The sequence below is a fragment of the Bombus vancouverensis genome, chromosome 6 (assembly GCF_051014615.1).
Source record: "Bombus vancouverensis nearcticus chromosome 6, iyBomVanc1_principal, whole genome shotgun sequence".
Taxonomy (NCBI): domain Eukaryota; kingdom Metazoa; phylum Arthropoda; class Insecta; order Hymenoptera; family Apidae; genus Bombus; species Bombus vancouverensis.
Window position 1 is genome coordinate 9,180,158 of NC_134916.1, and position 23,879 is coordinate 9,204,036.

General features: G+C 39.8%; 3 protein-coding genes and 1 long non-coding RNA gene across 9 annotated transcripts; 2 read left to right on the forward strand and 2 right to left on the reverse strand.

The window, feature by feature from the left end:
* Positions 1–267: 267 nt before the first annotated feature.
* On the reverse strand, positions 268–11,436 carry Cadps (calcium-dependent secretion activator 1). Of its 5 annotated transcripts, XM_076619677.1 has the most exons (16): positions 11,333–11,434; positions 11,034–11,194; positions 8,878–9,400; positions 8,621–8,788; positions 7,446–7,937; positions 6,854–7,260; positions 6,199–6,663; positions 5,233–5,589; positions 4,905–5,144; positions 4,486–4,788; positions 3,851–4,017; positions 3,115–3,566; positions 2,555–2,713; positions 2,332–2,448; positions 2,022–2,257; positions 268–1,928 (listed from the first exon to the last, which is right to left on the reverse strand). In XM_076619677.1, exons 3-16 carry the CDS (start codon positions 9,298–9,300, stop codon positions 1,733–1,735), a joined length of 4,182 nt encoding a protein of 1,393 aa, XP_076475792.1. In that variant the 5' UTR covers positions 9,301–9,400; positions 11,034–11,194; positions 11,333–11,434; the 3' UTR covers positions 268–1,732. The 5 variants fall into 5 exon arrangements, with proteins under 5 accessions (XP_076475792.1, XP_033192444.1, XP_033192447.1 ...); XM_033336553.2 differs by having other exon boundaries at positions 2,332–2,445; positions 11,034–11,436; XM_033336556.2 differs by having other exon boundaries at positions 2,332–2,445; positions 3,851–4,007; positions 4,488–4,788; positions 11,034–11,433.
* A 1,120-nt stretch (positions 11,437–12,556) lies between these two features.
* LOC143302886 (uncharacterized) lies at positions 12,557–14,034 on the reverse strand. The gene is made up of 2 exons (XR_013058740.1): positions 13,938–14,034; positions 12,557–12,910 (listed from the first exon to the last, which is right to left on the reverse strand). It is a non-coding gene; the product is annotated as an uncharacterized LOC143302886 (long non-coding RNA).
* Positions 14,035–14,195: 161 nt separating this feature from the next.
* Positions 14,196–17,807, forward strand: LOC117158021 (beta-1,3-galactosyltransferase 5). Its single transcript, XM_033336480.2, has 2 exons — positions 14,196–14,937; positions 15,106–17,807. The coding sequence occupies exons 1-2, from the start codon at positions 14,796–14,798 to the stop codon at positions 16,209–16,211; spliced, it is 1,248 nt and encodes a 415-aa protein (XP_033192371.1). The 5' UTR covers positions 14,196–14,795; the 3' UTR covers positions 16,212–17,807.
* Positions 17,808–18,966: 1,159 nt separating this feature from the next.
* Positions 18,967–23,669, forward strand: su(w[a]) (suppressor of white-apricot). 2 transcript variants are annotated; one of them, XM_033336706.2, is made up of 8 exons: positions 18,967–19,258; positions 20,147–20,316; positions 20,400–20,602; positions 20,694–20,916; positions 21,180–21,262; positions 21,403–21,573; positions 21,663–23,074; positions 23,260–23,669. In XM_033336706.2, the coding sequence occupies exons 1-8, from the start codon at positions 19,062–19,064 to the stop codon at positions 23,420–23,422; spliced, it is 2,622 nt and encodes an 873-aa protein (XP_033192597.2). In that variant the 5' UTR covers positions 18,967–19,061; the 3' UTR covers positions 23,423–23,669. The 2 variants fall into 2 exon arrangements, with proteins under 2 accessions (XP_033192597.2, XP_033192598.2); XM_033336707.2 differs by having other exon boundaries at positions 19,119–19,564.
* Positions 23,670–23,879: the final 210 nt, after the last annotated feature.

Below are 23,879 nucleotides of genomic sequence, written 5' to 3' on the forward strand. Positions count from 1 at the left end.
GTTTCGTTCGTTTCGTTCGTTTCGTTCGTTTCGTTCGTTTCGTTCGTTTCGTTCGTTTCGTTCGTTTCGTTCGTTTCGTTCGTTTCGTTCGTTTCGTTCGTTTCGTTCGTTTCGTTCGTTTCGTTCGTTTCGTTCGTTTCGTTCGTTTCGTTCGTTTCGTTCGTTTCGTTCGTTTCGTTCGTTTCGTTCGTTTCGTTCGTTTCGTTCGTTTCGTTCGTTTCGTTCGTTTCGTTCGTTTCGTTCGTTTCGTTCGTTTCGTTCGTTTCGTTCGTTTCGTTCGTTTCGTTCGTTTCGTTCGTTTCGTTCGTTTCGTTCGTTTCGTTCGTTTCGTTCGTTTCGTTCGTTTCGTTCGTTTCGTTCGTTTCGTTCGTTTCGTTCGTTTCGTTCGTTTCGTTCGTTTCGTTCGTTTCTTCGACGATTCGGTATGTTTCTTATTTCTTACGTAGGCTGAAATTTTCCGTGGCGTCCAGGTTACTTATACAAGGACAATTTGAGGTAGTCAAAATATTCGAAGAGCTCGACGGTCAATGCGATGTTACCAATCGTTTAAAATTATCGATCATTTCGTATTGATACGAGAAGAAACGCGATCGTCTATTAAATCATTATTACGCACAGATTGAGCCCTTTTGAACTGTCGCGTCGTTGAACGCTTATTCGTACCAAAAATAATATAGCTTTCGTTGACAAATCTTTGTTTTTTTGAAAACAATATCTATGTATATTATAAACACGATTATCAAACAACGTTAGACATTTTTACGATAGTGGCATTAGTATGAATAAAGTAGGGATTTGCAGAGAAATAGAGATGTGAAGAATAAAGAGCGAAGATAGAAACAGGAAGAAACACGAAAATATGGCAACAAATAGCTGTAACATAGATATGATTAGTGAATTTACAGATCGGTTTCTCTCGCGATGCGAACACCTATTTGAAATATTCATCCAACAGCAACAGCAACTGTATAGGATCGTTTAGAATATAAATACACAGTCGATCGGCGCGTTTCCTATATGTATAAATGAGAAACATGATATCTATAAAAGTTTTGAACGAAAGAAACGTTTATCGATGCACAGATGGTAGAGAAAGATAAAGGAGAAGATCTTTCGACCTTACAGCGGTCGCGTTCGCCAGTAGTTCTCGTTCGAGCAAGTGTATCAAATCGGTAACGATTCGAAAAAAGACGCGTCACACTCTCTTTGGACGAACGGCCGAACGTAATCGAACAACGAAACGAAGATTTGTCGAAAAGCCTGTAGAATCCATGAAAATTAACACAAACACACACGTCTGTGCGATAACGATAAGGGTTATCCTTTCGATCGATTGTACCGAATAGTGATTCTTCTTCGAAGAATGCTTCGTTCGAACAAATTTCTAAAGTGTACTATGGACAATCTTGTCGTCGAAACTCTCGTTTTGTATGTACATATGTATAGACAAAACAATCTATTCGTTCAATGTAAAGTTGCCGACTGAATATTAGAAGTAATAGTAGCTACAGTAATAACGAAAGTAAATTGATAACGATAGCAAAAAAGAAAAGTATTAATAATACGAATTGACGGTAATTATCGACAACGATATATATATAACATAACAACGTATAACAAGGATACTGACGATCATAATGATAGAAAAGATAAGCAAAGTATGGAGGAAACAAGAAGAAACAGAAGGAGAAATTAAGATAAGCAATAATACTAGACGTAATAAGAAGAATGATCAAAACCAGCTAGGTCCGCCAAACTTCGTCGAAAGTCCACCAATGCCCTTGCCAAACATGCTTCCAACTTTTTCAACAACGTTCGAAGTAACGTTGCTGATTAGATTCGCGTCTTCGCTGTTGACCGTTTCGACGACCGTTACTTTTGGCTTTGGTCGTTCTACCTCGTCGTCGTTACCGTTCTCCGAAAGACCTCTAAATAATAAGGGAGAACAAGATTGTACAACTCCGTCGTATCGCTTTCGTTTACTATAGGTATCGTCGTTCGATCAAATTACGAGTACTCACTCTTCGTTCTGAACGCTCGTTAAGGCACAAGTCGCTTCTTCCGTTTGCATCCTCTTAAATATAGTCTGATATGTTGTCGAGTTGAGTTTCTCTTCTATAACACCTTGCAGTTCGAAGTCCGAGTAAATCTTTTTTACGATGTGGGCCAAACAGGTACACTGATAGAGATGTAGGCTGTGATCGAGTCTTTCCGAAAGCCATGTGCACAGCATTTGAATTTGCGCCGTATACCATTGCTAAAGGGAAGAAGAACGAGTAGAAAACAGTTTTACAGAGAAGAAAAGTTTGATCAAGCTATCTGTATGCATACCTCGAAGAACGTTAAAATCCATAATTCGTCCAAGACTTTTCCACGAATTTGGTCCATACAGTTTCTCGTAAAACTCACATAGGCCTGTCCCATTTCTTTTCCGCTTCCCGATACCTTCTAAAAAAGAGTTTCGTAAATAGCTCGCGAACGAACGTGTTAATTTCTATCTGTTAACTTCTATATTATCGGATTTTCGTGATTTAAGAAAAAGATAATAAATTACCGTTAAACTGAGAATGGAACCTATGAAAGATCCCTCGTCGTAACGAGATAGTTTGGATAAGGTAGTCTCTAGAACCGTGACCAGCTTGTTGATCATTCCTTGGGTCATGGAGGCCAACATTTTTTCTATCAAATCGTCGATATTGCCATGATATTGGTGCTGAAAGGAAATCACAATCGGTGATAGTCATTGTAGCAAGGATTAATACAATCGGATATGACCCGACGAGGAAACACACTGCGCCTCGTAACTACAAATCCAAACGTAACATTTACTTACACCGGTACGAGGTACAAAATACAAAATGCCAATATCTGATTAGAAACGTACAAAACTTGAGGAATAACTCGAAGTTGCTGCTACAATTTCATTTGCAATTGCATTCCGAGTTTCATGTTAGTATAAACAAAATATTCTGCTATACTGGTTCTATGGTTACGAAACGAGAATATAATATATCTTTTTGCAGAAGAAAAGACAAATTGCCTTTCAACATGATTCCTAACACGGCACACTTTGTTCTTTATCAGTGGTGTATTTTAGATAAATAAAGAACTTACCACGTCCACACCATCGATGGTGCACAATTCGAAGCTTTGGTTTTTTGCATCGAGAATAACGTTCACCATCGCGCACATTTCCGATGGTATGATGTAATCAGTCGAAATAAAAGTTACACCTTTCTTCAACCACTGTTGAAACGCGGCATCTGTTCGTTGCATGCAAGTTTCGATCATGTCGCATGCCATCAACGTTAATCTTTGTTCTAGATGCTGGCGAAATTCTTGGTCCGGCCAATGAAGGTCACGAATGAAAGATTGAAGCGCATCGAGTTTCCAGAACAATTCGCCGGACGTAGCGCATCCATTCCCTTTTATCTCCCAACGTTCCTTCTCGAAACCTTTTAAAACCGATTGTGCAATTGAGGTTTCCATCAAATCCACGTAACGCACCACCATCGGAGAGAAAGTATCGCGAAGATGCTGATGAAACCTTCCATTCTTCAAATTATCTACGAATCGAGATAAAGAAAGTTAGCCTTGATCGGAAGTTGACGGCGGTAACGATGAAGATCAGAAGGAGAACAAAAAGAAGAAGAAAATGGCAACGATAAATAAGAAAAAAGCTATGAACTTGCAATAAAAAAAAGAAAAACAAGCTGTGATCGAGTCAAAATTCGCGTAATAGATATGACTATATTTCTATATAATAGAAATAATAAAAGTGAAACATTTTGGCTGTAAATTGATCACAAAAGGAATAAAAAGTATGGAGGAACAACAAAAGCACACGTACCATCTTCCCTCAAGTAGTCGTTCAAGATTTTGAAGAGCGGGAAGCTGTCCCATGTGTCGCGCGGTTGTTCGGCAAGCACCTTGTCCATGTCGTCGGCGAACAAGGACCAGAAGATCTCGGCGTGCTCCACCATAAGATCGCTAAACCAGGCGAACGCCTGCGGTACAGTGTAGTAGGAGCGGCTCGTGAAAATATTGGACGTCACACATACATACGGCGGGTATGAGCAATATAAAACTCAGGGCGATGGGACTTTCGCCCTGAGGAAAGAATCCTCGAGTATACGTAGGTACGATAAGGCCTATTTGTCGTAATACGATCTTGTACATAGCGTATATGTATTATGCATTTTGCCTACCGATTCTAAATAATCCAAATGGCTCGAGGAATTCATGGAAAAACAGCAAGCTACGACTTAGTGTTTGTTGGAATTTTTGAAACATGCAGCAACAACAGGCAAATAAAAAAATTCTCTTTGTTGCTTCAGCGAGGACGTAGTCTGAGCGTGAACGCGATTCGTATGCAGATGAATGTGATCGTGATTACCAATACTGTTTGCCTTTTCCTTCTCGTCAATGATCTTACTTCTCGAGGATCCAGAAAAGATGACATTCAGTTGTAGAAACCCAACTAATACCTTCGAATAGTGCTCCCCGTTTTGTTGAAGCAGATCCACGCACATTTCGGCCAGATGAATGAGATCCTCGAGCTTCTTGCTAGGCGAGGCACAAACCTCACCGCTGAAGTCATCTTCGATCTTAGCTTCGGCAGAAAGTTTCGTATAATTAACAAGAGCAGCTTTCTCGAGGCAACTCTTGATCAGAGCCTTCACTTCCTCGGGAGGTACGGAACTGACGCCATCCTTCATCATTACTCGTTCCAAAAGAGACAGAGTAGCTTTCAATGCACCCTCCGGCCGACCGAAAGGGAAACTGTATCTATGTATTTCGACAAGAATTCGATTTTTTATCACTTCAGCAGAAGAACGAAAGGCGGGAAGAAAGAGAAAGACAAAAGAAATACAGAGTAATTGCTATTAACTACAGTCTCTCACCTAAAATTAGTAATTTGTTCTTCGAGGATTTGCCTGAGCCTTTCTTTCACCTCTTGAAATTTCTCCTTCTCCTCGTGAGTGATAGAACCGACTCTGTCCGTGCGGCTGCCGTAGACGTGGCTGGCGCAAAAGGCGAAACTAAAGTGAATCAGAGTTGGATCGATCATGAGTCCGCGATCGATTCTGTCCAGTAGATCGTTCAAGTAGCACAAATGTCGAAAACAGCCTCGTACTCCGTATCTGCGAAGGCAAGCGGACGAGAGCGCAAGTTCACGATGTTCTGTTTCAGGTACGGGAGATCTTTTCTCGCATCTCATAATCGCGTTACCTAGCGCAATATTCGTCCAGAACGAATAATTGACCGGGTGAAAACCAGCCAAGGGAACAGTATGGATCATTCAAGCGATAATCCAGAATCAAGTTTTGTAAAAACTTGAAGAGAACGTGGTGATCGAACTTGCAAGGATCCGCGCTAATGTAATCTTCCATCCCGTGCTTTTTCGCTCGATCGGCGTCGCCCTGTATCTTACTGATGGTGGAATTTTTGTCCGCGGAAACTGGTGGAGTGGGTTTGTGGGACTGGCCAGTCGCCCTGTACATGACCATCACCCAGGTCTGGCACTCGTTCTCATCGTCCGTAGCGAACACTATGCTGTCCCCTTCGCGAACGGCATTAAAATAAAATCTGCAAAAAGATGATCATTTTACGCTCACTGTCAGTCCAGTTATTCCATCATTTCTGTATTTCTCTGTTTCGTTTATACGCGTTTCTTCGTTTAACTGAACTTTTTGAAACAAATTCTAGCCCGTAACCGAAATGTTTAGAAATTTACAAATGGTGGTATTTTGGATTAATACATGCACCGATAATCATTCAATTGTGCGTTGAAGAATATACTGTAACACCCGACAACGTGTACTTTCCGAATGAACGCGAAAATCAAAACTCTTAAGGTTTCATAAACTCATCGCGTTATTAGTTGCAAGTCGAATAACTACACGCAGATGCTTGTAATCGTTGTGATTGCAATCGCGAGTATTACCACGACCATTCGTGTATTCAACTGTATCCGATCGTACATCGATCGTAATTCGCGTGAAATGTATAGATACAGTGGAGTGTACCGGAACGAATGTAATTAATTCAGGAATACATATAGCATACACCGAGATATCTGTGTGTATTTTGTTGTACCAAACTGATTCTCTTGATAAACCCTGGTCATGCGTGTAGCTAGCATACGTTCGTTCCGATAACATACTCCACTGGTACATGTACACAGGTGATATCTACCTTCCGTCATCTAGATCCATGCCAACCATAAGATTAGCAGAGGCAGGTTCGATATAGTCAACCGTATAACCATCTAGCTGCATCATCTCTGAGGGTTCGCTTCTCCTCTCTTTGTACGAGCACATCGCGAACGTGTACTGAGAAACTTGAACTAGTACGTGGTATCGTTTCTTCCACTTTTTCCACACAGACTTGCCCATTGCGTAAAGGTAGCCGCAGTGTTTCATGTTAAAGGGTTTGTCCATTCGGCAACCAACTTTGATGAGGAGATCCTGGTCGGGACAGTTTTTCGGGACGGACATTCGATACCATTCCGGATGTTTGCAGGAGAACGGTGTAGGTTGCAGATGTACCTTGCCTAGCTCCTTATCCTCGAGCGCGAGCATCGCCGAATTTTCAGTGTAGAGTCGAACCTTGACCAGTGGCAGCGGTTGCATGGTGGTAAAGTCGCCCTGCGTGTCCCACCTGTAAATCGACGCGGCCAAAGAGAGAAAGAAAAAAAAACAGAGAAGAAACGATGTAAGGGCGAGTCGGTGCAATATGCCAAAACGTGGATGCAAAAAAAAGAAAAGAAAAAAATAAATCGAACTTTCGGTTTAGCTCCGCAGAATTTAGCTCTAGCGGTGGTCTACTTAATGCTCGGGCTACTACTCACATAGGTTTCGAAGCCTCGGCGTGATCGGTTTGCAGCTTTTTGCTACGATCGACTTCCATCGTGCAATAAACTATCTTGTTCGGCGGCAAACTCTTCAAGCCCCTGACCTCTACAACTACCACAGCCAGCTGGAAGGTCAGGCCTACGTCCATTTTGGTTAACTGCGGTTCCGAGTCAGCGGAGTCGCTCTCCAATTTAACGAGAGAACCCTGACCGCGGCAGCGGGAGCGCTCACGTCGATGGTTGCAGCGCTTCAGCTTCTGCAGGCCGTATTTGCTGTCTGTCGAACCTTTCGAGACCGGTAATGACTCTAAATTAGCCATCAACAGGTTGATAGACGACTTGAGTTCCTCGATGTAGAGCGACTCCATTTCTTTTAGAAGGAACTTGGGCATAAGCTTGCGGTTCTATCGAACAAGAGGAAAACAGCGATCGTAACGATCGTGCGTATGTGCGGAGTAGAATCTCGTTTATCCGAAGCTAAACATTAACTTGTTCCTATAAACGAATGGCGAATAAACGAGGTACTACCGTACTTGGAAACATATAAAACAAACGCAAACAGACGAATGCATGCATCGAAAAGCGTTACCTTTTCCATGTCATTAACCCTTTGGAGGCGACCATCCAGCTCCCTCCTGATGGCGGCAGCCTGTTCGTCGGCTGAGTCCAACAGGAGGGCGTTGAACAGAAGCTGATGTTCGAACTTCTTGATGCCAAGAATTTGCTGAAACATGTCGTACAGCTGCTCCTTCGGTAGAATCATCTCCGAGATCAAAGACTGCTGTTGCATCCTGGAGGGCCTCTTGGTCTCCTCGTCTCCCGAACCTTTCATGATACAATCGAATTTGGCCAACCAGGACGTAAGTACAGTCTCTTTGCTCAATCCGTCGATTTCCGGGAAGCGTAGAACACGTATCTTTATGTTCTCCTTGAACACCTCGCGGAAGTCGAGTTGTGAGCAAGCACCGCTTTGCACCATTTGCAGCACTCGATCCGACGTCAGAAATACGTCGTAATAATTCTGTATGGCATTGCGGAACGCTTCATCCGCCATTATCTGCGTTTCTCCTTTTAGAAAACTCTGTAAATCATAACAAAGCATATGAGTCTTTCCTTCACCCTCTCCATTCTTTCTCCCCGTCTCTTTTTCTACGGATTACGAAGTCGAGACGGATCGACTCGTGTCAATCGCTCTCCTTCTATCAGCCACTCGAAGGTGAAGGTTACTCGTTTGCGACGAATTCGTGCATAAAACGACAGTATACGGCTTCTTTCATCGCGTTACATCTTCTTAGACGGGTTTCTTTCGTTCGCCCTTTGATCTTTCGATCGTTTATACGTATACTCGCTGGAAACGATATAGTATGATCGTTAATCGAAGCTTGAAAAAGAGACAGCCGTTGACATAGCCGTACGCAGGACCATAGAAGCAATTATCTTACTTAATCTTACTTGTTATCTTAAAATGCAAAAGTTATTTGTAAATTAATATTCTGCTCGCGATCTTTCGTTAATCTTTCAAAATTGATCCGTAATCGGCGAAGATTGGGACGTGTGCTTTCGAAGAAGACACGAAGAAACGGTCCTGAGTCGACATTCGCACGACTCCGAACGACCGAGTTATATCGTACGAAGATGGGCAGAGACAACGTGCGTATATCTGCATATACGACGGAGAACGGGAAAGAAACGAACAAAGATGGAATATCTGTCGGTTGATCGTTCGCGGGCAAGTCGATGCGAAGAAGAAACATCGATGATTACCTGAAAACGAGAACATATCGTTTCGAGTTGCTGCTTGGTCACTTTTAGCGAACGTTTCGTCATATCCAGTGGTTGTTTGGCGTTAAACGGATACGAAATGCATCTCGATACGAACACGTACAACTGTATCCTAGTCTTCCTTTCCTCTTCTTCCCGCTCTTGTTTATCCTATGCAGAGCAAGATCACGTTTGAACGTAAAAATCTTTTGGGCAAAGGACAAAGTGTAAATGAATGAGACAAAGGTATAGATAGATACTTGGAGATCCGCTTCGGTCTTCTCGCTGGCGACGGAGGGCGAAGGGCTGGTAGGTCTCTGAGCGTAACTTGCCGCATCCTGGGCGGTAGACATCGACGGCGACAACGAGCTTCTCGCTGTGGTGTAACTAGATGCATCCAATGTGCCATCCTGGCTGGTAGCCGTGCCAGCACGAGGTGTCCCGACCGGTCCGTGGATCGATCCTCCTGGTGAGGCCAACGAGCTCACGCTACCCGATACGGGACCGCTCGCGCCACCAAGGCTAGCCCCAGGTCCGATCTGTCGCCGGGATCCGTACGAGCTACCGCTCCCTGTGCGAACTCCACCACTACCTCCGCCACCTCCGCCGCCGCTAACACTCCCGACATGCTGCGAACTTTGATCCTCCTCGCTTTCCGACTCCGACGAGCTCGGGTCAATCATTCTGCTTCCTCAGGATATACTTCCCTTATGGTCCAGGAAGCCTAACCTTCCCTCTCAGTTACGGATCCGTTCTTCCTCCGCTTCTTCTTCTCCACCGCACCTACGATCGAACCAGTTTCTTTTCATTTTCGTATGCCGTATATACATGCTCTATCTATCTCCGTTTTTTGTCTACTTTCGTATTCACGCTCTTTCTTATTTCCATTTGTTATTTACGCGAGACTCGAGAGAGCAAGTACATGCACGTAAATTCCAACGAGAGAGCATTAAAAGAGATAAAGCAACAACAAACGTTTGCCGGTTCAGATGCAACGAATATCGATTGTCCACCGTTTGTTCGTCTCCGTTCGACTCTATTCTCTTTGTTGCTCCTTCGTGTCACTCCACTTCCTTTTCGATCAAGAATTGACTTGCGCGCGTGCTCGCGCGTCAGACACGCGACACGGAACGCGACGAGAAACCCGGCGACAGATTCTGATCAAGCAACGCGCCGATCATCGATCCTCTCGCACACTCGTGTATCGAAGAGGCGATACGGCACGACGCGAGATTCGGCGCCAGCACGGTAAAGGAGATTCACGAATTCGTTATAATCACCCGTATATGGGTCTTAATTACATACAGATATGTAAATATTTCTGGCGCAACGGCGATAAGCGGTGTCACAGTCCGAGCACGAGTTTCGATTCGAGTCGAATAGAACGTTTCGTATTCACACACATCTTTTTCACGACACTTTCGTTTCTCCTCCATTTCAACGTTTTACCCACGTGTTCCACTTTTTTACATTGCCGATTTTTACGTTTTCACAGATTTGCCATTCTACGAATAACGTATTTCGAACGAAAGAAAAACTTCCTCCTCGATGCGTTTCATATCGATTCTTTTTATTCTTAGTGCATCTAGCGTTTACACGGATCGTTTCTCTTCGCCCGGCGTTCCTTGTTACTGCCTCTCACGCGCGTCAAAACCACGAAGTAAACGTTATATTTAATTAACTAAGGATCTCTTTTAACGAAAGCAAGCCTATCTATGACCAAACGTTGGTAGTTCGCGTTGCTCCTCCGATATTTTTTATCCAGGGAAAGTCGAGATAACAACGTGAATCAACGAACGCTCGTTTCGAGAAAGTAATTTGCATCGATACAGGGTAATACGCTTATACTATACTACAGGATATACTAGTTACCGACACTCCCGTTTCAACCGACGAATAGAAACGCGCGCAACTACCGGCAGCGATATGCTTCGTTATCGCCGCGTATCCTTTGCCTGCATATCCTTCCGTCGATTCAGATGTTTATCGTCGTTGTTAAGTGCGTTTCTGCTACGTTCTATCAAAACCTGTTTTAACATTCGTGTACCACATAGACAACCGCGAGCTAAACCAAGTTGAAGTCAGACGTTTCGGCGCGAACGTTATCTATTGATTTAATGCGAAACACGAAAACGAATTGGAAGAATGTACCGTCGTACGGTGTTCGTTGGGTGTGTCACGGTACATAGAGGACTTTGGAAACGAATCTACTTGTTGGAGTGATTTTTTCTCTCTATGTATACCTATATATCCACCTATCTAGCTATGTATTTATCCCTTTTCCTGTTTCGCTTACTAGCGCACAAGCTCGCTCGTGTTCGTATTATCGTTTGCTCTTTCGCACTCTCGTTCTCTTTCGTGCATGCGCACGTGTCACAGCTTTCGCGATCGTTATTGCGAACCCACTGAAACCAACCTTTTTTTTTTCAAGCGATACGCGGCCACAATGACCCTGAATATCGGCAGATCATCCTGCGTTCATGCTATCACGCTGCAATCCACTCCGAGGTCTTCCTTCGTGTCGCGAATATATTGGATGAATTTTCGTAATGCGTACCCGTAACGCGACACTGCGATCTATTGGCAAGAGAAAAAGGAAGGATAGCTGATTTCCTTTAATACACCGGCTATCGTACAAACATCGACCGATATCGACAAGCGTGAACGAAGGTTAAAGAGAGTGAACGGGACGAACTCTCAACGAACGTGACGTACCTCAACGTACTCGACCGCCTTCGTTCGTCTACTAACTAACCACCGAGATCATAGCGCCGACGCCGATACCGACACCGACGCCGACGCCGACGCCGACGCCGACGCCGACGCGGCTGTCCACACCATTATGGAAACACTCCGAAAGATAAAGACAAACTGTCGTAAAGCAGACGAAACAACGGATTGATAAAAAGAAAAGAGATATAAATACCCAGAAGTATGTGAAACTAAAAATGAAATGTGTTGCAAGCAAAATATTCAAAAGTATAAAAAAACTAACGATGAAAGTAAATACTAAGTGGATTGCTATGCGTAACGAAGTGTTACACGTCTTCCTCTAATAAAAAGGCCAAACAAGATAAAGAAATATGATTGTAAAGATAAACGAACGTATTTTAAAAATCAAATTTAAGGTAAAGAAGATAAGAAGGAAGAAAAATTTTTTATGAAAATAATTACACGAAGTAAGTTGGTAAAGATGAAGTGGAAGCATAAACTACGTCGAGTCTGAGAACGGAAGGACAACACGGAGAATGGGGTGTGTCGAAGAAGAGGGTTAAAAAGAGAGGTAAAGAGAAAGTAAGAAAGACAGGCTGTAGGCAGAAACGATTGGCAGTGGGCCATCGATTGGGTGCGCGCGATTGTCAACGTTGCCGGCCATCCGGCGTTACTACTTCTCTTTTCATATCGATACTTTATATCTGCGCTTAAACATACTCTAATATGTAGTTAATTCTTCCTTCTTATTCTACCTTTTCGTTAACGTTTTGTAATTCCCACCTCGCCTCTGATTTTTTACATTATTCGCTTATCGATTACTAGGTTAGATTATCAACGTATGCGAAGCAATAGCTTCATATTTTTGTTCTTAACGAACCCTCCGTTTTGCAAGGAAACAAAAGTTTCACGTAATTTTAATGAAGAAATATTCTGTTCAACCACTTGCTAACGACCAACTCGCTTGCTGGGTTTTTAAGGTCAAGTGACTTCTCTCTAGAATCTAGAGTCTAGAGTCTAGTATCCAGAATCTAGATGCTTCGAAATACTTTAAATTCGAGATAGAAACGACGCGTCTGTTTACGACACGTTACGAGTCAATATATCCTAGCTCTATCCTAATCTAACACATTTCGCGTAAATGAACGTAAAACGCTTACATTGTAAACTCGTCTTTCGAACAATTGTCGTTGTCAACCAAAATGAAACTGTGTTGGACTAGAAACGTACCAAAGAAAATAATGTTTTATTCAAATAATGCCAATGAATGCGAATAATGAAAACAATTGTCTGATATACATTACGCTTAAACATACGTATACGTGGTTGTCACTAGGTTCGCTTCTGCTTCTGGTAGGAACACATATGTATATCCAGATTATTGTAGATCGATATTTAATCAAGTAAATTAGAAGTGCTGTAATAACTTAGTTACAGCGGAACAATTCAACGATTTTGCCGAGGTCTCGTTATTAATTTCGCTAGTCCAGTAAACATGAAAACATTCGTGACCTAGGATGAAGTTACGCCATTTGCCTTCACAGAGTCAGCGTATTCACTTGAAATCTGGCACTCTGCCAACTATGGAAAAATAGGTTATCGATCAATCGCTCGTATTTCGCACCAGCTGCAATTTTAAATTCGTAAAGAAACATTGCAAGATATTTTATTTTATATTTATTTTATTCTATCTTTGAATTTAATTCTTTTTTAGTTCATTATTTCCGCTTTTCATCTGTCTTACCTTTTACTCTCTCATTTCCTAATACCTCGTGATATTATGGTTATTCTTTACTTTATCAGCACGACTACATCTAACTTTAAACGATCGGTCGATTTCTCAAATTTACCATATCAAACTGTACGAATAAAAATCGGTACTCGGAAGATTATTATCCGATTGATTTATCATTTTCCCGCTTTTCGAGGAACGAACGATTGAATGAAAGTGCGTGAGTGACAACAACGACATCTCAGAGGGAAAAAAGGAAATACGACTATTCGATAGGTGTATTATTCGAGAAACGAATTTTACGATTTTCGATAGGATGTCAATTATAATTAATGATCGAAAATCCGATGTGATCGATATGACAAATATCGATATAATAATAACGAAGATGAAAGAAAACTATGAACAAGAAAACTATAAACTATGAACAAAAAATATAAATTAGGTTTGGGTTAGATGTCATTTGATCCGTCACGGACGCACAATTATAGGCAGAATTCACTGATTGGTACCGACAGTTTTTTACAAATATTTTGAAAACTAAGACCGAGCGGCAGAATAAGAAAAAGTTATTCAGAATCGTGCCCCAACGATATATTCAGAAATCATCGATATCAGTGCAATAAAGACAAACTGCTGTAATAGCAACAATAATAATATTAATAATAATTATCAGAAACTAATTACGCCTTCCTTGAAACCATTCAACTTCTATCTGAAATATTTTTCATTGAAATCGTTATTTATATAGTAATCCAAGTGGTTCCAGTTACGTGTCTCACGCTGTATTTAATGAGATCGTGCTTAAATAAAGTAAGAAAAACTGCTATCGTTAAATCATTGAATATTCTAAGATGCAATGTAATATATACGTACATATTGTATGTATATATATCATCCCTGGTGTAATCGTCTAATCACGTGTACCGTGTAACGAGAGGGGTATTCTTATCGGACTTTTAGTCGTGTACGCTTTACTCCTTTAGCACTTGTCTGTGACTTTATCAACTTTAGTAATTGTATTGAATGTAATTCCTACACTTACCGCTGTAAATCGCAGAGGGCGTAAGAAACAGTACGATTTTTTACACGATCGGTATTTCAGAACATGGGACATGATTCACGAAGTGCTATAAGATGAGAAGTCTGTGCTGCATACTCGTCTGGACAGGACCGTGTATTTACTTGGATCTTGGATCGGAACCACAGACTTCTATAGTATATAGAACATTCGGAACTTCGGAATAGTAGTCAGACTTTCATGTACTCAAAACGATTCCTTCGTCCAGCGAATATGAAAGTTACGTAAATTCCTCTGTATAAATATACTTGTCTATTTTTTGCCGGATAGTATTAAAAAACTGTGCGTATTAATACATGGTAACGCATCGGAAATTGACGTACCTTGGTTAAAGAATGGTTTAAGGATATGAAGATTACAAAGAAGATTTGAACTGTTGTTGTACCGACCATCTGTTCTAAACATGTTTAGTACCATAAAAGAAACCTCGGAGGAAGATCGACATGTTACTCTTATAATAATTTCAAACGAAACAATATGAGGATAATCTATTTATCTAAATACTTGTCAATTTGTTTCGCTGAACTCGCCACTACGATGGAAAATTTCTGACGAACGAATTATTGTTTGTAGTGGATTGAATATCACGACGATGTAGATGAAGAAGAAGGATTCGTTTTAAAGAAAACAAGCGGAATAAACGGGCAATAAAAATGATCGCCGTGTGTCAATTACTACATCTTCGTAGTCGCTCTTTGCGAACCCTTATTCTAGGATTGATCTGTTTGACTTTCTACGCGTATTATCGTACGACTCTCTACGATGTTCCTCAATATACTGTACCACGAAACATTTGTAAGTATTGATTCTTTTCTAATATTAAATAATATTTCGCTCACATAGGATTACGAAATGATTTTAACATTTATTGCTATTGATAATAGTTGGATCAACTATTTGTAATCGTTGGATAACAGTTGAATATGCGTCTACATGTTTTAAGAAATTTTATATTCTATTTAGGTCGACCTGCATCTCTGGAGATTTACAAGCAACGATCAAACACCAGCATAGAGATTCATATAGGAACTTTGTCTAAAAATGACTCTCCAGAATTATCTGTCATTGATCCTTACAGTGTACAAAATGCTAATCTTTCGAATGCTCTGATTACTACACAGTCAACATCTTCTAGTTCTCAAATTGCGAACGTATCAATCGTTGTTTCCAAGCAAAGCAGTGAAAAACCACCTACGCAAATGGACAAGGTTATCAACGAGACCAAAGCAGTCTCTGTGCTTCCCAATGAATACTCTGCACGTGCTATTTATGAAGCTGGCCATATGGTACCAATACCAGAGAAATGTCCAAATTTTGGTAAAGAAATGGATCTGGTAATAATAATAATGTCTGCACCAACTCATCTAGAAGCCAGAATGGCAATACGACAAACATGGGGTCATTTTGGTCAGAGAAGCGATATTAGTATTTTGTTTATGTTAGGTGCAACTATGGACTCCAAAGTGGAAACAATTTTGAGAAAGGAACAAAAAACTTACAACGACGTAATACGCGGGAAATTTCTAGATTCATATTCTAATTTGACGCTTAAAACAATTTCTACTCTCGAATGGGTAGATAGTTATTGTTCCAAGGTTAAATTTCTTTTAAAGACTGATGACGACATGTTTATTAATGTTCCACGTTTGCAAGCTTTCACGATTAAACATGCAAAAGAGAAGAACGTAATATTTGGCAGACTAGCCAAAAAATGGAAACCAATTAGGAACAAAAAAAGCAAGTATTATGTATCTCAAGCACAGTTTAAACATGCCATCTTCCCCGACTTCACCACTGGACCAGCGTATCTTTTATCCAGCGATATCATACGTAAGCTGTATGATGCTGCGTTAGACCAAACATATCTTAAACTAGAAGATGTTTTTGTGACTGGTATAGTTGCAAATAAACTGGGTATCAAAAGGACGCATGCTAATGAATTTTTAAATAAAAAAATATCGTATAGTGCGTGTAATGTTCAACGAGGTATAAGTATTCACATGGTCAAGTACAGCGAGCAATTTGATCTTTGGAAAAAATTACTCGACGGCAAAAGCAAATGTAAATGATAAATATTCAATAAGATAGTAGATATTATATCATTGATTTTTTTATTTTGCAACACAATTACTCCGAAAAAATCAATAATATGATATCCTATCACTATGAAAGCTTGATAACTACAGTAGATGTTTGAGATTTCCAAGTCACACAACAAATAATGTTAGTCATTTATTGCAGTATGAAATCTGTTAGACTGTGTTAAATCAATTTGTAACATTTATTTCTCTTCTTTTTTTCTTTTTCTTTTCCCTTTCCAAATCAATTAAGAACAGAAATCATGATTTCATATTGCATACTTGATACGTAATGTACTTTTGCGCCTCGTCATAGTGATGAGTCTTGAACTGTTTCTCTAAATAATTGTACGTGAATGAATGACTCGTAGTTTCATGCATGAACTATCTAATATTTATAATACTCAAACATCACAATCAAACAACAGTACTCATAATATACTTAATATTTTAACATTTATGAATATACGAGAAATAGAAGCTTCCTACATGCACAATTGCGCGATCATTTCGAGTAATATCTAAGTATTTATCATAAGAAGATCGAGGATTTAAAACTATTTTCTCCGATCAAATACTTTTCACAAAGCTCTTTGTTTGGATATAACGCGGAATGATTTAATACGATTACATAATCTATCATTTCGTTACGCAGTGGTATATATGTGAACAAGATACGCCCTTCCCACGATGTAAAAAGCGATAAAAAAAATTAATAGCGTATTATTCAAACATGTATTGATAATCTCGATACGCTTTCAACGGTAGACATGTGAAAATAATGTTTCAACAGGAATCCCCATCGAGTAAACAGCGCGTTTAATTACTAAAGTACGTGATTCAATTCGTATCAAAAGTTTTTTCTTTCTTCTAAAAGAAAAACAAAGCAGAAAATAGCTGTACTTAAGATGCGTTTCAGAAAGAAATAAAATAAAATAATTAGAATTCGAAGGTGTATACGAAAAAGCGCGTTTATCGTATAAATATATGTACTCTGTGTAAATCTGAGATATATCGAATTTGAATTTTTATATAACTGGAGAAATGGTATTTTAAAAATCGTATGCGCAGTGTATTATTTAAAACAATTCATTTTTTTCTATAAAGAAAAGACATGAATGAAATAATGACATTACTCAGATGAATGAAACGTACAATAGAAAAATATTGTACATGCCAGTATTATAAACTATTATAATACGCGATACAATGAACAATGACTTAACGATTATGACATGCCTTCCGGGATGACCAGTATCGTTTTATACCAACGATTGTGTAACGTATGTACGGTCATGAGATACCTACATTCCATACTTTTGCTGAACTAGTTACTATCCATGAACAATTTGCATTTTATTTTTATACGATTCTATTGCAAATATATTCTGTGAAATTATACTATAATATGTGTAATTGTTACGCGAACGATCCGTATACCGATTTTTCGACAAAATAATTGTTATTACTTCACAATAATTTTATTCTGAAAACAAACACAAATCTCAATTTAAAATTAATATCAAAGAAACAGGTACCAGTGTGCTATCATTTTACAAAACGTAAATATATCTAATTTTCTAACGATATCTGTTCATTGATTTTTACAAAACGTTATCAACCCTTAATTATAGTTCATAACTCGTCTATTAGAATCGCAGATCACCACATAATTGAATCGTGATTAATTATGTTGGTACATAGAATCAAGTATTATTTGTATCATATGCTATATATATAAGTCATGCTAATACACTAATCATGTAATTTGGAATAGACTTGAGAAATTAAAACGCTTTAAGAGAGAAATCGATGAATTTGTCGGTGTAATAGAAAGTTTGAACACGAAAACAAAATATTATTCATTTTATTTATTTATGTTTCGATCTAGTAACTTGTCCATGAGTAAATTAGATATTATAATCAATGGAAGAAATATAGGACGCTAAAAATAATATGTTCGTACGAATTATCAGAAATTTGAGAAAATAGGAAAACCAAACCTGACTCAGTCAGGGCCGCATTGAGATATATAAATATCATGAACATAGGCAATGACAAATATACATATGTACATATATATATATATATATATATATATATATATATACATATATTTTAATCTTGATTTCTATTGGAAAATTTCTACTGTATGCGATTATAGGTCTCATTATAATTAATCAATATTGTTATTTGATAGTATAACTTAAGACGTTTACATCTCTAAGCTGTATTTCTCCCATTGGGTGTACCCTACCACTAATCCATAAACAGGTTTCGACACTCGGGAAAATCATCCAAAAATTGAATCGTAAAAAATCAACATGAAAAACAAAAGTTGATTTTCATGACTCAATTTTCGGACTGTTTTCTCAAAGTTTCGGTATACGAATATTGAGATCTATTAAAATGATCATGGTATATACATATTTAATAAATACGTAAATACAATGTACATATGTACAGTGAAGGAAATTTGATTGGAGTTTACAATATTAGAAAGCGGGCGATTTATGCCTTGGCAATATTCTTTCCTATGGTAAAGAAAGTAAATACGAAATTTGTGAGTGATCACACTTATTACTGACCAATAATTTTGACATTTAGTTAATAAATTTGTTAAATAATTTCTATTCGTTGCCTCGGATACGCTGTTGCATCATGCAATATATTCACGCTAAAGAGAGCCACAGGTCTTCAGATTTAAGGACGAAAGAGTTGAAAATTATGATGGTACGTTTGGGCAACGTTCTAATCTCGCAGCCAACTTCATGTTTATTGGCTATTTCTTGACATGTACAATGTACAAGGTGGAACGCAAGTAGTATCAGTGGATAGAAAATGGCGACATCGAAAAGTCAGCGTTGGATGGTAGATTCGGGGATTCTGCGTAAAAAAAATGGAGAAGAGGAACCGCAGGAGCTGTTGGTGTTTGGATATAGCTGCAAATTATTTCGAGATGATGACAAGGCGAAAATGATTGATCAAGGAAAGCATTTGATACCATGGATGGGCGATAGCACATTGAAAATAGACAGGTCCGTTTCCCTAACCTAGACAAATTTATCATCTAGGATATTTATTCTTGCATAAATGCACCGTACATGTAACCTTTAGAAGAATGATATCAATCGAAACTAAGCAAAGTGCAGCAGTTGGAAAAATTCAACGATAAACGGTTAACGTACGGATAAGCAATCTGGAGACTGTTTAAGGTTTCTGCAGGTGTCTTGGCTGTGAACAGGCGGTGTGGAAGCGCGATATATACGCGCTTTGCACGGCCGTAGAGCAACGTGGTCTCATCACGTTGGTGTTTTGTGGCTGACCGACGGCGCAGCAGCAAGGTGAGACACAGCGTAGAGAGACAAACGGCAGCTGACGATTGTAGGTACTATAATCGTTCAGCATGGTATGTATTTTAGCGTTCTAGAATCGAGTGTATCTACCTACATAGACGCACAACGCGGTTCCTGTTATTCGCCTCTGCTTCTGGATCTGTACAAGATCGAATTGAACGATGCTCAATGCAAACGATTATACATTCGCGAAACAAGAGAAACTCTAGCGTAATGTCATTCGTTGTCCGCTAATAATAAGTAAAAAAGAGTAATACCTTTTACACAACTTTTTGGATCGATTACGGAAGTTTCCGCGATGTCTATAAATAGTAACAAATAGTTCGAATGAATAGAGCATTTGAAATCGAATTGTTGTCGTTGTTATTGTATCGTTGTCGTTATTATTTTGTAAAGTGATATAAACGGGACGTGTGTGGTATAACTATATTCTATTTCAGAGAAATTTTGAGGTTGACTGAAACAGGGTTTGCTTCGTGACACAATTTTCAGATGCCGCAATCGAGCAAATTGCTATCTGAAACACATAACATCTCTTCTACGTTTAAATCAATTTATGTATGTGTATAGGTACGATGGACGAGGTGCTCTGGGGGACTTACGGATATATGAACCACCGACAGGTGGTTTCGATCATCGAACGATCCTGACCGAGGATGAACTGAAAGTGGAGCAATTATGCGACGAAGAGCGGTATCGGTCTCTCTATAATAATGAAATGGAAGATGCTGTACATCATGGTAAGTGGATCGCGTATATGGTACACTCGTATTTACTATTAGTGCATGAAATCAACAACAAAATATATATGGTCGTCTTTCAGAGGAAGAAATAAAGAGGCTACATCAAGCTCTGGATTCAGAGAACACATACACTCAAGTAGCATATGACTACAACGAGGAAGGGAACGGATCAAAGATCGCGTGCGATGATTCACAAAGTCCAAAACAGTCTGAGGGTTCCCAGGAGGAGGATCAAACTTTCGTTCCACCGCCTGATTTGGAAATTCCAGAGGGTATTTCACTGGTTGGTAAACAAACAGCAATAGATGTGTTTATATATATAATTCATATTTCTGTTCATCATGCTTATTGTTATTGTTGTTGCTTCTTAACAGCCAGAAACACAAAAATTGAATGCCATCATAACAAAAACGGCGCTATTTATAAGTCGTCAAGGTGGCCAAATGGAGATTCTAATTAAAGCGAAGCAGGCGAATAATCCACAATTTTCCTTCTTGTCAATAGACGGACGACTTCATCAATATTATAGATATATACTGGATGCGATCAAGACTGGAAAGTATAATCCTGAAAAGCAGCCGGAGAAAGAAGAATCCGGTACGCATATTGTTTTATTTAAGAGATCATCTTATCGCAACATTCTCGAATGTTGACATTATTATGTCGTGTTAAAATAATCCAAGAGATTTAAAGCAGGATTTATTTACCCACATCTACTTTGATTCTACTTAGCTTTTCCATCTGTAAGTATTTCTATGTTACATTTGTTAATCCATGTTAATCTCTATAATTCATAGGAAGTATTAGTAAGCCGGTATACAACTGAACGTTTTATTAACTTGTATTCTTTTTAATGATAGAACACGAAGAAGGATCATCCGATCAAGACGATGAACCGTATCTTCATCCGAGCTTGGCGTCGTCCTTAACTAAAATAGAAGCGGTATGTAACTTGCAGTTAATGCGTTCTGTGCCGAATACGTTTCGTACGTACGAGTCGTTGATTGTGTGTTTCGATGTTCGTGCAGTTCTCGTAAACTTGGCTCGACTACAAATCAATCTCAAATTCGTCGTTGTTTACAGGCTCCCAGTATTCCAAGTATACAGTACAAACCATCAGCGGACTGTGCTTATTCGATGCTTGTAAATAAAATAACCGGAAAACCACCGCCTTCGAAAGCACCGCCGCTACATCGCGAAACCACGGTTCAATCAACAACTAGCACAGGATATTATCATCCTGTGCCAGGACAGGTAGGAGATTCAGATCGCAAAATATGACAAGCAGAAACATGGTTAAAGCGAAACGCGATGTAACGAGCACCCCCTGTTATTCTTTATAGAATTATAACCCTTATTCAACTTCGGTTACTGCGATGACTGCAACGGCTACAACTGCTGCCACACCTGTACAATACTCTCATGGTCCAGTAATATACGGACCAAACGGGCAGATACAATCACCATTACAAATGGCTGTACCGAACTTATTAACATCTACGAATGAAATGTCGACGACACAAATTACAACGAATGAGTCACAGCCACAATTGGTACCATACGGATCCACATCTCAGAAACAATTAAGTAGACCTTCATTTATCGTTCCACCGGCGGATGTACAAATAATTATAGATAAAATGGCGAGTTACGTGGCGAAGAACGGTAGAGATTTCGAAGCGATCGTTAAAAACAAAGGAGATCCGAGATTCAATTTTCTCGAATTATCGCATCAGTACCACGGTTATTATGCGCACAAATTGACAATATACGAAGGTGCGGTAAACCCGAAAGTATTGACAGAGGAAGAGCTATTACAGAAACAGGAGCCGCAAGAAGAAAAGCAGAAGAAGCTGGAGGAATTGCAGAAGAAGCAACAAAGAATGGAGGAAGTACAGAAAAGAGTGAAGATGATACAAGCGAAAAAGAAGTGTGAGCCCAGGATGAAAGAAACAACTACGACATCGACGACGACGACGACGGCCTCGAACACAGAAGGAGTGAAACAAGTGACGACAGTTTCGTTTTCGATAAAAAAGCCAAAGGACGGGGATACCGGGGTGATTGAAAAGCGAAATGCACTGCCGTTGGAAGAGAGTGACGATGAAATGGAAGCCGAGAGCAAAGATGGAAATTCAAAACCAAGCTCGCCACAAGATTCGAACGAACAGAATTCGCTAATCGGTGTCGGGATTTCAGTTGACAAAGATAGCAGTGGAGCGTGGAAGTCGGAAAAAAAGTGGAAAAACGAGGAAAAGGAGTTAGTGGACCTTACGGACGAGATTCTGGAAGACTGTCAAAAGGAGATTAGGCACAAGCAGGCCGAAGATAGGATTAAGGACAAGCTAGTTGCTGCAGCACGTGACAAACTGGCTGCTACTTCGAGAGAGAGGCAGCTTCAATTGGAAAGGAAAAAGAAAGCGGCAGCGTTTTTAAGTCAAATACAGAGCTCCGGTTTACCGAAAGGTAGTGGAACCGTAGCGACTGTCGCGAATCAAGTAGGAACGAGGAAAGACGACTCGGACGAAGTGCACTCCGTCCCGTCGCCATCCCCCTCGCCGTCGTTGGAGGACGCAAAGTCCTCTTGCGACTTAAGGACCACCGGTGGAAACTCTTTGATGGACAGGCTGAAGAGCGCAGACTTGACCGGTAAAAGATCTAGACCGCGATCGAGGAGTCCAAGTGGAAGTCGAAGTTACACAGATAGACAAAAATTTCACAAGAAACACAAAAAGAAGAAAAGTTCCCACAGAAGGTACGCGACTTTTTCGATCGATTATCACGTCTAATACTGCGTACAACGTAGTGACAGTTTATCTATGCCTATTCGTAAATACAGCCAAAACCACCGCTTCGATTATCTGTAATCGATCTCTTTTCTTCGCTCTCTCTTTTATACTCTCTTCCTCTGTTTCTCTCGCAATCGTTTGTTTGTCACAGCAACCACGACAGTCCGAGCAGTTCTCGGTCGCATAGATCCAAGAAGAGCAAGAAGTCTTCGTCCAAGCATAGGTCACCGTCGCAAACATCATCTCGAAGACATCATCACAGTGCGCGACGAAAGGGAAGCAACTCCTCGTACTCGGATTCGTGTTCATCCTGAAAACGTGTTGTCCTCATATTCGCGTATTATCGACAAGCGGAGATGTATACCTTACAAGTGTACATTTACATACGCGTATATATAAGTGCACGCATACGAGATGTAAATATGCGAGTACATATGTATACGTAGTTTCGTGCATACATCGGTAATTAAAGTGTCGGTGATAATTTTAATACGACCACTGTCCAAGAAAAAACGAAAATAAGGAAAGATTGAAGAATAAAAAGGTTTTGCCAAGATTGTATATGACCAGCCGTAATTTATTTATTGCTTTTCCTTTGCCCGATTACTCGTAAATCAAATTACACTCGAATATTTTGGAGCTGGTTACGATAAAAATTGTAAATAAGAATAAACGTATCGAGAATACAGAAATTCATCGAATGTCGTTCGAAACGAGCTAAATTTGTTTTACATCAATTTTCGTAGATTATAAAAACAGTGGAAAAGAGGG